At 38.6% G+C, this 13,805-nt stretch overlaps 1 protein-coding gene across 1 annotated transcript in view; it reads right to left on the reverse strand.

Annotated features, from left to right (window-relative positions):
* Positions 1-13,805, reverse strand: part of PTPRN2 (protein tyrosine phosphatase receptor type N2) — a 652,515-nt gene that overhangs the window by 411,140 nt on the left and 227,570 nt on the right. Inside the window, exon 5 of the mRNA XM_071560012.1 lies at positions 11,215-11,371. Coding sequence (XP_071416113.1) covers positions 11,215-11,371 — 157 coding nt within the window. The remainder of the gene's footprint in view (positions 1-11,214; positions 11,372-13,805) is intronic.

The raw sequence follows: 13,805 nt of genomic DNA on the forward strand, positions 1-13,805 counted from the left end.
AGTGATTGTACACAAACTGGGTAGAAGTGTGTGCCAGTCCTGGGCTCAGAACTGCACCTCTGTCAGGAAGGGACAGCTTCTCAGAAGCTTGACAGGTCACACCTTGGGCAGTAAGGGATGAAATATTAAAAGTCTAATTAAAGTAAAGCACTGACAGCTCAGCTGCCCTCACAGTGCACCCAGATACCAGCCCATTTGATGTAGCTCACTCTGACTTAATTAAGGGTGTCTCACAGCTGTATGACAATCCTCCACCTGGAGGAGAAAAAAATCCCCTTCCTCACTGCCCCCATCTGCAACAGAACACCAAAAGTATGTGTGTCAATTGACACATACAAATTGAAATCCAAGTAAAATTGCAGCACAGATAAATACAATCCTAAACTATGGGTTTGTCTAAGTGGCATGGGAAAAAAAAATCTATTTCTTTACAGAAAAATACAGGCAAAAAATATCAGTTATGTGTAGTTTAGAATGCAGTGGCAATTTACATCTGAAGTTTTTAACAACAATTGCAGGGCACTGTGATAATCTTATTTGAAGTGTTTTTTGCAAGCTAACCTCCTGAACATGGATATTGCCAGTTTGACCTATGTCAAAATTAAAGTGCATAATCCAAGGTTAGTGAAAAGAAGAATGCGTAAATTCCCATGTTGGTGCCTTTGGATAATCTTCTAACATTATGGAGAAGCAAAGGGAAATAGGGAGCTGGAAATTTTTAAAAGAAAATTAGTTCTGAATTGATTAAACTGGATTTGTGTGAAGTACTGCCAGTAAGAGCACATAAAAATACCCAAAAAACATTAAGTGAAATGTGCAAAACTAAAGAAGAATGCATTGGTTACCATGTAGATGGTTTATACCGAGTAAGGTTAGAAAACAAGCCCCCTGTTATTATCAGGAACATTTTATTTTTTAATAGGTAAAATACTGTTCAATTATCTTATGTCACTGAGACAACATCTTTTGAAAATACTGTGAATTGTTAAAAACCTCAGTTAAAAAAAATAAAATTCTTATTTCTCCATCTGTACAGGATTTTACTCTCCTTCACCACCTTTCAAATAGCGATCTCAGTAATTCACACATTATCAAAAGCCACACACACACTAACCTTTCTGAGGATGGAATTGTTAGGGCAATGTCTTGTATGGTTTAGGTATGTAACTAACTGACATTTTCTGCATCAAAGTTCACAGATGGGCACATTAAATTACACTGTGCAGATGCACTATCCAAAAGTCTATGGACTACATGTTTTATAAAAAAATAAAATTAAGAGGGAAGAAGGAGTGGATACATATAACCCAGTGCTGTTCAATTTATCCACCAAGGAGTAGATTGATTTGAGATTTTTGCACAGGTACAGAAAAAATGGAATCAAGTTTATTAAAAAATACTTCCTTTCTTGCAGATACATTTGTTAAATCTTGAAGGGACATAGAGCCAACAAGAAAATCCCTTAGAAATGCATAAAGAAGTTACTGTCCAGCCTCAGTTTCATTTAACTTTTTCATTTTGATGCAGTTTCAGATGCTAATTAATGTTTGCTACCACCTACATTTTGTTGGAGCATGATTCCACCTACAACCCTTAATTTACTGTGCCTATTTGAGATAGTGGCTGTGTAGTCTCTGAAATCAGAAAATAAAACCCCAACAAACAGTGGAAAGCCTGTCTTCACGCATGGTGGGATAAAATAATATTTTCCAGAGATTATCAGAAAAGAAATTATCTCATTACTTAAGTCACTGTGTAGAGTGAAAGAAGTTTAGATTTTCCTACCAGACACAGTCTGGATACTTTGTGATCCACACACACTTCACTCAGGTAAACTCAGTGCATGGGAGATACACGAACCCCTGTGAACCCCTAAAACAAACAGCAGCACAAGAGGCACTGTCTGGTTGCTAAGTCAAAGTGTAGGCTATGAATTTGTACCCCTCCGTTTAGTTTTAAATTAAGAGGAAGTGAGAGAAATCCACCCAAAAATGAAACCTGAGGGCCAAATGTTTTGGATTACAGTGTAAGAGTCCCCAGGATGGAGCTGAGTAAGCAGCACAGCTCTGTCCTCAAAGCATCAAAGTTTACGGAGCAAGTCCTATGCCAACAATGCCTTGATTCTTTCAGCTGCTGTTCCCATAGAGGTCTCTCCTGTCACGATATCTTGGTAGGCTTCCAGCCAGGTTCAAACAGGCTGAAAGGGGGGAACTCTGCTTTACAAGCCTCTATATGCTGTGCACATGATGTCACACACTCTTCACCAAGTTCACTGTAAGGTTTGTCTGAAAATAATAGCTAAGGCCAATGAAAGAATTCAATTTTTTAAGTAATAATGAAGCAAAGGACTTTTTACCAGCTGATATTAATCTTTTTTCTATAATGGTATTATACCATGCATAAATCCCAAGATTTTGGAAGACTAATTCAGAGTCCAGAAACTAGTAAAGAGACCAAACCAGTGCCTCCTGAAGAGATGGGATAACATCAGGCCATGGCCTTCCAACATACTCACAGGCTTAAGGCAAAAGGCACCATTAGAGTCATCTCATCTGACCTACTATTTCACTAATGATTTTCTGTACCTATCTTGTATTATCTTTCTGAAAACACAATGGCTTTGAAACCATTTAAGAACTACATCAGAGAAGTAAAGGTGGCAAAGACTGTTAATTAACATCCTGTAGTTTGCAGTGTCAAAAACTTGATCAAGCAAAAGGAGTCCTCAGAGCCTGCTTTGATCAAAACTAGTGATGACTTTGTTTCCTAATTCGGTTTGTGAAACCACAGTGCAACAAGACTGTCCAGGGTCTGACTGTATAGCATTCAATAATCAGTTGATAGAGATTTGGCTGTGAGAAGCATTTTCTACCACTCTTATACAAAACAAAAGAAAAAAATAAAAGGGAAGACAAATACATTGGCTTCTTTGGTGTACAAGTTACTATTTGATAAATTCACTTTTAAGTTTCCAGTGTTCCCAGTCATTCTTGACCTCCCTTGGAATGATCATAGCTATATGTCTACCTTCAACCATCTCCAACAGACTGTCCTGCATGAACAATTTTTATTATTACTTGTTGTATCTTTTACTGCTGAGTAACTATCTTTAGCCTTCATAACTAACTGCTGGTTCTTCTCTTTGTTTCTGACACATCATCCTATGGGTCAAAACAAAGTTAGCTTTGGTATAGAAGGAGTTCTGGGTGGTCTTTCCTCAGCATTCATCATTAGCTTGTCATAAACAAAAAATGCTAGTTTTACACATCAGGTTACATGATAACCTGTCCTGTCTCCACACAGAAAGAATGAAATATGCAGAGAAAAAAGAGGGGTGGATTAACCCCATCAGCTGGATCAATGCCAAGGGGCCCCTGCCCCAGCTCCTCCCTGGGCCATCAGAGTGAGCCACCAGCCATGATGGCCAGGAATGCCACCCACCAGATGGGCCGATGGGACCAGCCCTCTGGATCACCCTGCAGACTGCAGGGGTTACTGCCTGCAGTGCTGTGAGACTCCTTATGGGATGCCAAGAAGAACATCTTGTCCAAGGCATACTATGGGATGTTTATGACAAAGGAACAAGCATTTAAGCGTCTGGCCAATATAGTTGTCTGACCGTGTCTTGCATCTGTCCTGCCTTCACAATAAACTCAATTTCCAACTATTCCTCTGGGTGAGAGGCTTTATTTTGTGTGCATATGTGTGTATGTGGTCTGAGTGTCAACAGCCAGAGTCAGACCATGTGTCCTGTGTTGCTTTTTGGCAGTATCTGCTGCCCTTGTCTACTGCCTAGACCTGGGGACACGAGACTTGAGGCATCTTTATCTACTAGGCTACTGCATTCAGAAGCTCCCTAACAGTACCAGTAGGGACCAAAAAAGTGACAATCAACCCCCAGTGGGTGGTGGAAATCATGCAGATGATCAGTGCTGAAAGATCTCCCAGGGTGCCTGGGAGCAGTTTACTCATATGCCAATAAGTCTGTTACTTAAGTTTTCAGTGAATGATGTTTAAACACATTTTCTGTAGGCATATGCTGGTATACTGAGCTAACTGATTATCTAAAGATGATTTACATAGAAACATGAAGATCATCATCTGCCAAAAGTTGAGCACATTAACACCAATTCAATACATTTATAACTCTAACATATGAATCTAGAGAATATTTTACCTAAGAAATGCAAGTGAAGAGATCTGTAGGATCAATGTCTTCAGCACTGCTCTATAATCCCACTGAAAGCAACCACCCATTTGCTGGACAATTGCTTGAGTTCTTTCCCCCCATTAAAAATAAAAATTGTTTGTCAGCTGTCCTGAAATGTCTACACCAACATACTCACACAGGGTTAGATAAAGTAAGTTTAAATTTCTGTGAGCTCTACCCTCTCATTTGATGAGTATGGTGGAAAAATAAATATGGAATGCACTTCAAAATGTGTATCATCTCCATCATCTTTTATTTACTGATCTCAGTGTGGTGGAGTAGAGGTAAACATCTGCAAGAAAAACTGCAAACTTGCAGGAAAAATTACAGAAACTCCAAAGACATGGCATTTGGGAAAAAAAAAAAAGAGTTGATTTTGAAGTGAAGGATCTGAAAAAGAACCATATCTTATTATTCAGTCAGTATTTAAGATTTTTAAAATATCAATCGATGTTTCATCTGGGAATTACTAGAAATTAATTAACTGGCCTTTTAAATAAGCCTCCAGACTTGACACACATCATTTATAATAACATTTCTATGGCACTTGTACCTTCTAATAATTGTACAAATAATTAATCCTTACAAGATAGCTGTGTGATAAGGGAAATGTCGGTGTCTATGCTAGATGTGGAAATTCTGTCACTACATCCTACATAGGCTGATAGGTTGTAGGTAATGATAGGTCTGAGACTTGAAGAGCATGATACTGCTCCATTGCCAAATTATTAATTGAAAAAATAAACCACAAGTCACACTAGATCACCAGACTGTCTATTAATGCCACAAACAACATGACTGCAGTTTTACCAGGCCTTGTAGCCATGATTCTGTTAGAGCTTTAAGAGTGTGGGTATCAGTTCTTCCAGGCAAAAATGTTATCTGCACCAGATTCATGCAGGATGGCCAAGAGGACAGAAACGACAATGACTTATTTTACATACTTAAATTGGAGTGGATGGATCACAACTTTAAAATTCCCTGTTTTCTCTCCACTAATTAAGGAATGAGTTTAGGCTGACTTGCACCAACACAGACACTGTTATATGGCCAAAGGAATTCTGCTCCAGTGCTCATGGGGGTTTGTTTGTTGAGTTTTAGAGTTGTTTTCATTTGGGTTTTTCTCCATTTATTGGCTTTTCTAGAAGGACTTCAATGTTTTTATTTTGCTAAAAAGAGCCATGGAAAGGAGAATGAGCCAAAAGATGAAATGTATTTCCAGGAACTGAGGCTTAGCTTTTAGTCTACACTTTACCAAAAAATTATTGCATGTCCTTAGAAAAGCTGTCCAATCTGTCTGTGAAGTAGTGGTATTAACATTAGTTTTTAATGGTTTGAGGTAAATAAATACATCAATGCTTGTGAAATGTTTAAATATCATTGTAGAAGTATGATAATAGATGGGCAATTCTGTAGCTTCAGGGAGACATTCCTTTATCAATTATTCGTGAAATATTTTTATGAAAGTGTTCATGCACACAGTGAATTACATTTTTTCTTCCTTATTCATAATCCCTCATGTATGAAATATTAAATTTTACATTTATATAAGTGGAGTTTAAATGTATACATCACAGGAGGGATTTGACTTTTCAGCAGTCAGTCATCAGAGCAGTTTCTGATGATCTTCATTCAGTCCTGTATTTTAATCAGTGTTAGATAAATAAGGGTGCTGCTTTTTTGAATTAGAGTTCCAGATAAAAATGAGCAATGACTGAGTAATTTCTCACCAGTTAATCACAGTAATTATTATTTGCAGATAAGTTCAGAGTACATCTTTGAGCACTCATGCACTCAGATGCTCTAAAATAAATAACAATCCTTTTAAATAATTATCACATCTTAGTTCCTTCAGGAGATCGATTACAAAGATTCAAACAATTGATTTTAAACCCAATAAAGAGACAAATTTTTATTTTTTTTAATTTATATGAGTTTTCACTTGCACCTTCTGCCCTTTCAGCACCACTACACTACTGAGCCATAACTCTCTGGCACTAACCAATCATTTCATCTGTTTCTTTTCCCCTTCACAGTTCTGCAAAGACCTTTAACTTTATTAACAGATTCTTTGGTGCAAAGATTTTGTTATTTTCCCAAAATATTCACTTTAAAATTTATAAGAGTCACAGAACCAACTAGGTTGTAAAAGACCTCTGAGATCATGAAGTCAAACCTATGATCCTGCCCACCACACTGAGTGCCACATCCAGTCTCTCCTTAAACACCTCCAGGGACAGTGACTTCCCCACCTCCCTGGGCAGCCCATTCCAATGTCTGATCACTCTCTCTGTAAAGATCTGAAAAGTCCTAAGACTTGGAGATTTCTCTGCAATCACAATATCTGTACAAGTCTACCTTGAAAATGAAAGTAAGTAACTGAAAAGCAAAAAGTAAAACAAGAGAAAATTCATGAAACTCCCTCATGACTCTGAGCTATTTTTCTCTTTCTCCCCCTAGTACATCCTAAGGCCTGAATGGCACACAGGACTGGCTAAGACCTAGCAGCAGGTGGGACCCACCATGCCTGAAGACCTCGGAGGCCAGGCCAGGGGAAAGGAGTAAAAGCAATTCCATGAATCTTGTAGACATAAACCCCAAACCATAAAATAGAGACTCCTGCAGCCCTAGCATAAGTGTGACAGCAACCCCCTTATTCCTACAGCCTCCAGAATGTGTTCTGGAGGAGCCAAAGAAGTGTCCAGGCTCAGAGGGGAGCTGGGAGATCAAACCTGTTAGGCAGAGCGTGCCTGGCCATGCAGAGTGGTGGCCACAGATGCCCTGTGTTGTTGCACTGTGTCGACATGAGCCCGGTGTAATTCTGTGTTACCAGAGCAGTTAAGTCAGGCTACCAGAAGGCAAAGAAAATATGTAAAAATTAAAGATTGATCAAGAAAAAGCAAGGAGTTCCAGGTGTTTTTTTTATTTTCTCTGATTTTGAGACTTTTAAGTACATTTGGATCACATTGCAAATCATTCCTATTTCCATGATGACTAAAAAGTTTTCTTGGTTGGATGAAAGCAGCACAACTGAAATCTCCTGTAACTGTTCAAAAGCAGGCATTTGGACTTTTAAAACAACTATATTGTAAGGACATCCCTCACTGCCCTGGCTAACAGCTGTTGAAAAGTAGGCAACAGGAGTATTTGTGTCCATACTGATCGTTCTTGCTGCCTCTGTTTAGCTTAGTTGCATCTGTCGCTGTGGACAAAACTGTTTTTCTCTTCTAACACCTCCTTCTCTGGAGAAAAGGAGGCTCAGAGGTGACCTCATCACTGTCTATAACTACCTGAAGGGAAGTTATACCCAGGTGGGGGCTGGTCTCTTCTCCCAGGTACTCAGCAATAAGACAAGGGGGCACGGGCTTAAGCTCTACCAGGGGAAATTTAAGTTGGATATCAGAAAAAAATTCTTTCCAGAGAGAGTAATCAGGCATTGGAATGGGTTGCCCAGAGAGGGGGTGGATTCACCATCCCTAGAGATTTTTAAACGCAGATTGGACGTGGCACTGAGTGCCATAATCTAGTAAATGGACTAGAGTTGGACCAAGGGTTGGACTCGATGATGTTGGAGGTCTTTTCCAACCCAATCGATTCTATGATCCTATGATTCTATGATAAATATTTCCTCAAGCCTCCCATGGCCTTGCTGTCCAGTGCTCACACAGAGCAGCAGCAAAGCCAGTGAGCTCTCCTCTGCAGCTGATGAGCTTTAGCAATACCAGCCACATGCTGTCCCTCCAAGCCCAACAAAACCCTGCTCCTCAGTTTCTATAGCAATACCAACAGTGCAGTGGTTTCTTCAGGGTTTTGGGTGTTTTGATATGAGAGGGGTTTCTTCCAGCTGGAGGGGAGAAGGGCAGGAATTCACACGTGGTTTGAAGTGTCTGCATTTCTTGCCTCTGTGGCTAAGATAAATCAAGCTTCCTCATTACATGTGCTATATGTTATCTTCCATACTATATCCAGGCTTGGTAGAAAGGGATCAAAAAGACTGATAACACAGCATTTTGTGAAGGGCAAAACTTTCATACAGCGTGTGTGTGTGTGTGTGTGTGTGTGTGTGTGTGTGTGTGTGTGTGTGTGTTTATGGGGGGAAACCAGGAAAATCAAACACAAAACCCCACTAGCTAATGCTTAAGTAACAAATGCCACCAAGTGCCCATTTTCTGAACAACTCTTTTCAGAGGAACTAAAGTGAAATGTTCTTGACAACTGTAATCCTCAGGAAACAGACCCACCAAAGCGCCTGATTTGCTGCTATTTATCCCCTGGCAGAGTCATTATCAGCCAGCTAGATTACAGCCTGCACTAGATAGTGTCTAAATACTGTGAAAAATTCTGAGTTGGTGATGAACTTCAAGTGCTTCAAAAATCATTCAAAGAAGCTCTTGCAATAAGTGGTAGACATTATAGGAATTTTGGTCAATCACATGATTTAAGTTTGCTGGTGTTGTTTCTGTCACTGCTGTTTCAAACCTCAAGCTGGCAGGTGTTTGAACAGAGAAAAGAGCAAAAGAGTCACCTGCTTTAGGTTTTGTAATGTCTTATTTTACAACTTTGTGCATAACTGTCTGTGTGGTATCTACTCAGTAATTTTATTCTCATAATACATGTGGGAGACAGTAAGACAACTAAAGTCTGAAAGTTTGTAAAACAGTTTTAAAACTAAATAATGTTAAGATATAAAATAACACTTTCAGAGTATAAGAATATTTTAAAGCCTCTTTGTCTTTTATCTTCCTTTGTTTTACTCTTGGCCAGAGACCTCTTATGTCAGGTTTGGAATAAATCAGAATCCATTCAGGAAGTCTGTCTAGAAGCACTAAATTTCTGCAAGATTCAGCAATACTTCATAGCAGGTAAGGCATCAAAGCAACCAGAGCAGTGTTACATCTCCTATTCCCTGACTGCAGGAATGAAGTGACAGAGGTAAATATATACTTGAAAGAAAATTATTTTTAAGAAGGGCAAAGGCCCAAAAGTTGCCATTCTAAGTTTAAATAGGGTAAAGTACCTCTGCCTTGTCCTTACTTTTAATCAGAAAAGGGCAAAAATGAGCTCTTGCTACAATTATTTAACGTGGGGCTTTAGTTTATCCATGTATTAAATACAAAAATAGGGTACCAATATTTTGTTGAAGCATGCATAAGGTAGCCATTTTCAATTTCAAGTGGTATGACCATATCAAAGGCAAATCAAAGAGCTACTTTCCTTCCTTCTCTTTTCAAATTATTAAATTTGAATTTGGGGTTTGGCTTCTTCCTGGATCAGCAAAAATCCTGGTTTCTCTTCTATTTAAATGTTAATCCATTAATAAAACAAGGAATCAAGATAAAAATACCATGTCCCTCTTCTTGCTTTTAAAGAAGTGCAGTTGCATTTTATTTGCTGTGGATAGGGAAACGTCTCCAGGATCACTTAAAATTCATGGTTAATTACTAATTATTAAGATCATTTTGCTTTCCTTTTTTAAATTTTAAATTACAGGTAACACATCTGACTCAATGTCTGTTGTTTTAAAATGTTCCTTAATAAATAGAAGTGTACAGTTTGCTCCTATACGTGCCTCTTTTCCAGATTTTCTCCTCTTTCTCCCACTCCCCCCAGGCTTCAGAGTACCCATCTCCATGGCAACACTCGATAAGGTTGGTGGGTGGTGTTATCACAGCAGGCTTCCCCACAGAAGGTCTCAGCCATATGGATTATTTATGAACTTGCATGACAGCCCCAGACCCACTGAAACACTTCTTGAGCAAGTTTTCTTGCCTCTGAAAACCAGTGATTCCAAACAGAGTATCCTCACTCCAGCTCATCAGGAGAGGGTGGAGGAAAAGCACCGTGATGCTGGTCCCTGTTCCCTCCTCAGAGCTGCCTTGGTGCTGCCTGCAAGCTCCTTCTGCCCCAGCTGAGCACCTCATGACACACACCATAAATCACAAGGGCTGTCAGTCAGTGAAACTGCAAACACTGAAACTTGTGCTTCTGACAAGAATAATAACCATGACTAAATGGTTGCTCCAGCTGGTGCTGTTGTCAGGAGCTGCTGTTGCACATGCACTGCAGTAGCTGGGTGACTCTCAGTTAGTCCCTGAAATGAACTGGCAGTTTGGTTTTGCCATTATATTCTCTTCATCAGATGTTTTTCCTAAAATTTCACTATATTTTTTAGCTGAGGTTGTTGCATTTACACTCTATGCATGCAAACAGCACATATAATTTTTTGGAAAGGATTGCTGTAATAGCAGACCGTTTTTTTAAAATCATAGAGTGCACATTTTTTGAGCAAAAGATACAGGGCTATAAGGGCCTGGCACATACAAACCCTTCATCCAATTTTTATGAATTTATCAAGCTCCATCTTACAGTGAGAGATTTTCACTAGCAAGGGCAAAAACTGTTTTAGTTCTCAAGTTTGCTTTTTTTGTGTTTTTTAACAGAGTCAATACTCAAGATTTAATGGTTGTGATGTATCTTCCTAGCTATCTGTACATTTATAATGTATATATATGAACCTTAATTGGTCACAATAGGCTTTCCTTGTGATCAGTAAGACGTAGGAAATGGTCAGGCACAATTAATCAGACCCATTCTAAAATCTGCCTAAAGATTATACTAATTTCACTCTAAGAAGTATAAACATCAGCAAGAATTCACATAGTAATTGAGTCAGGTTTTGGGAGAGGAGCAGTTCAGATGCTATAAGAGGGTTTCAGATCAGCCAGTGAAGATCTTACCACCTTTATCCCACTCTTCCTTCTCCATCACATGCAAACCATCCCTAGCTAAGATAAAATGCTCCAAATTTGAAGAGTTGAAGAATATACAATGCTGAAGATGACCCATTTTGAGAGAACTTGGTTAGTGCATTTATGATAATCAATTGGAGGAGGCAGTAAAAAGCAGGGTCTGGTCTTCAGACAGAGGGGAAAGTTGAAAAACAGGAAGAACTCTGAGAAGGAAGCCAAAATCACAGAATATAGGAACCACATTAAAAATACTACCTTGACAGAAGCTTTGTCACTTGTCTTCCTTGGATTTGTAGCTGCTGACTGGGAGAGAATACTGAGATATTTAAGGTATTGCTGAAGAGACTTGGCCAAGTTCACATCATTTTCCCCATCATAACTTCTTTCATTATCTGCATTCTGTCCAAAAGTCCTGCACGGAAAGAGCAAGGAAAAGAGTTATCAGCCTGTCCAATATACAAACAGGCCAATTAAAAATCCATTGCAACTCACTGAAGTTAGGTCAATACTTAACAAAAAAGTCACTCAAAAGCTTAGCAACCACAAAAGTATAGAAAATTCAGTGTTTCAGCAAAATTAGTCCAAAAATCTTGTGTTATTAACAATTTATAGCATGAATCAAAGCTAATGATTCTGCAGTAAATCAAATAAAATGCCACATCAAGGCAAAGCTACATTCAGAAGAAAAGAAAACGCTTGTAAAAAGAAAATATGCATGAATAAATTGCACCCCAAAGAAATGTGTGATGGTTCTAAGATTTAAAAAAAAATTGCTGGATGATGATGAGATTCAACATCAATTTGGCCCTGCACCAATTTACAGAATACAGGGACACTATTGGCTATTCAGAAATAATACAGCAACTCAGTTCCAGCAAAAGGCTTGAAAAGGGAATAATGAGATGGAACAAGTATTTCTTCTGATCTTCTCATGTGCCTGGGTTTCACAGAATAGTGGTGTTTCCTGAGTGGTTTAGACAGATCTTGGTGACGTTCACAAAGAAAAGCTAAAAATGAGATTAAACAACAGCAGTGTAGAGGTGTTTACATGGGATTCAGAGTGCTGTGTGCGATGAATCTGAATTATTACCAGCTGTCCTCATCTATCTCAACAACATGTCAATGATGATGATAATTTAAATGTCAGCATCAGTAACTATTTCATTCCTTGTGCAAGAAAGCAGAGAGAGAGCTCCCAGAGCACTTCCTTCCCTGTGAGTGACACACTGTTTCGAGGGAAATCACCTTTTTGGTGTCATCGCTTCCTACCCACATGCCCACACACTTCTCCAGTGAAGAACAGCTCCAGGTGGAAAAGCTCTCCAGCTCAGGGAAGGAATTTGACTTTCAAAATCTCTCTGCCACTGTAAATAAAAATTTATTTTACCAGCCCACATCTCTGTACTTACGTAGGGGCATAGCCTGAGAGAGCATCATTACACTATTTTCCAGATCTGGGTTTAATTCTAATACTTTATGCACAAAGTAACAGACTTCCTTCCATGCTTACAGTTATATCAAATGTATGTACCTACCCATTTAGTACCAATAAATATAATTAATAACCTAATTAACTGTAGTGGCATTGCAACCAGCAGTGCTAACAGGGTTGCTCACCACCAAACCCCTCCACTTCTCCCCAGTGTAAAATGAGCAGGTTCCCATCAGGCACAAAAACTGCAGGAAAAAAAGGGTTACTGCACAGAGCACTATAGCAAACCTGATAGGATTTACCATAAGTTTTGCTTCCTTCTCATGCTGTTTGCATTTTTATCTTGTTCCAGAGCTCTAAATTCTGCCTTATGATGGAGGATGGACATGCAGGTAGCATTATCCACCTCCTTTTCAACCTAAAGCCAGACTAAAACTATCCTGCAGTTTCAGAAAGAGCTGGGCAGTGTTCTTTGTGCTTCAGTAGAGATGAACTAATCCAAAGAGGCTCTGCATAGAAGGGATCCCAGTGTCCAACACTCATCTTTCATTCATTGATTAATTCGAACACCTATCTTCTCCTTTCTTCACTAACTTTGAAAAGAGAGGGAAAATGAAAAAAACAGGCTGAATTCTGCCCCGAGGATTTCCACTGGAGCCAATGGGAACTGAATGCACAGACAAAAGACAGTATTTAGATTGGTTTCTGAAACCATTATTTACAGTCTATAATCACTTTCACTGGTGGTAAAAGCAAAATCTGGGGTTTGTTATTTCTCATTTTTCTTAGGGAGAAAATAGTTGCACTCGTGTTTACATTCCACATTAGATATGATACTTTATGCTATAAACTTTTAAACAATTGAAATGTAAAAGACTACAAAGCTTTACATCTCATTTAATGACAACTTTAATAAGATCCTATTAATACATCTGAAAGATTTTTAAAACATTTTTGTAGTTCAGCAGTATAGCTCTGTTGTTCACTTTGTGAATGCACAAATGAAAATGCATTAAGTGAGCTATTATTGCAACTGAATTAAAATATTTCTTTTAAATTTGACAGAGTGATATTGGAAAATGGGTGAAACAAAAATATATAAAAGCACTTGGTGAGAAGGAGAAGTCACTGTCAGCTGAGTTCTTGATGTGCACTTATTTGGAAGTATTTTCAGTTTTAATTTGTTCTGAAAAAGAACTTTTCACACAATGAACTTTAGAGTAAAAAGACATTACCACATATATTATTTATCCACAGAAATAATTGTCTATCTCCTACAAAACCCAGCACTTTGGAAGCTTTTGTGTGGAAATTTCTAAATTACTGGACCTCAGCTATTTCTAGACTGTTCACCATTAATAGATACCACACTTTTTAGAATAAATGTCTCCCTTTTAAATGCTGAGAGAATCTT

Source organism: Pithys albifrons, chromosome 7 (genome assembly GCF_047495875.1).
Source record: "Pithys albifrons albifrons isolate INPA30051 chromosome 7, PitAlb_v1, whole genome shotgun sequence".
Classification (NCBI taxonomy): Eukaryota; Metazoa; Chordata; class Aves; order Passeriformes; family Thamnophilidae; genus Pithys; species Pithys albifrons.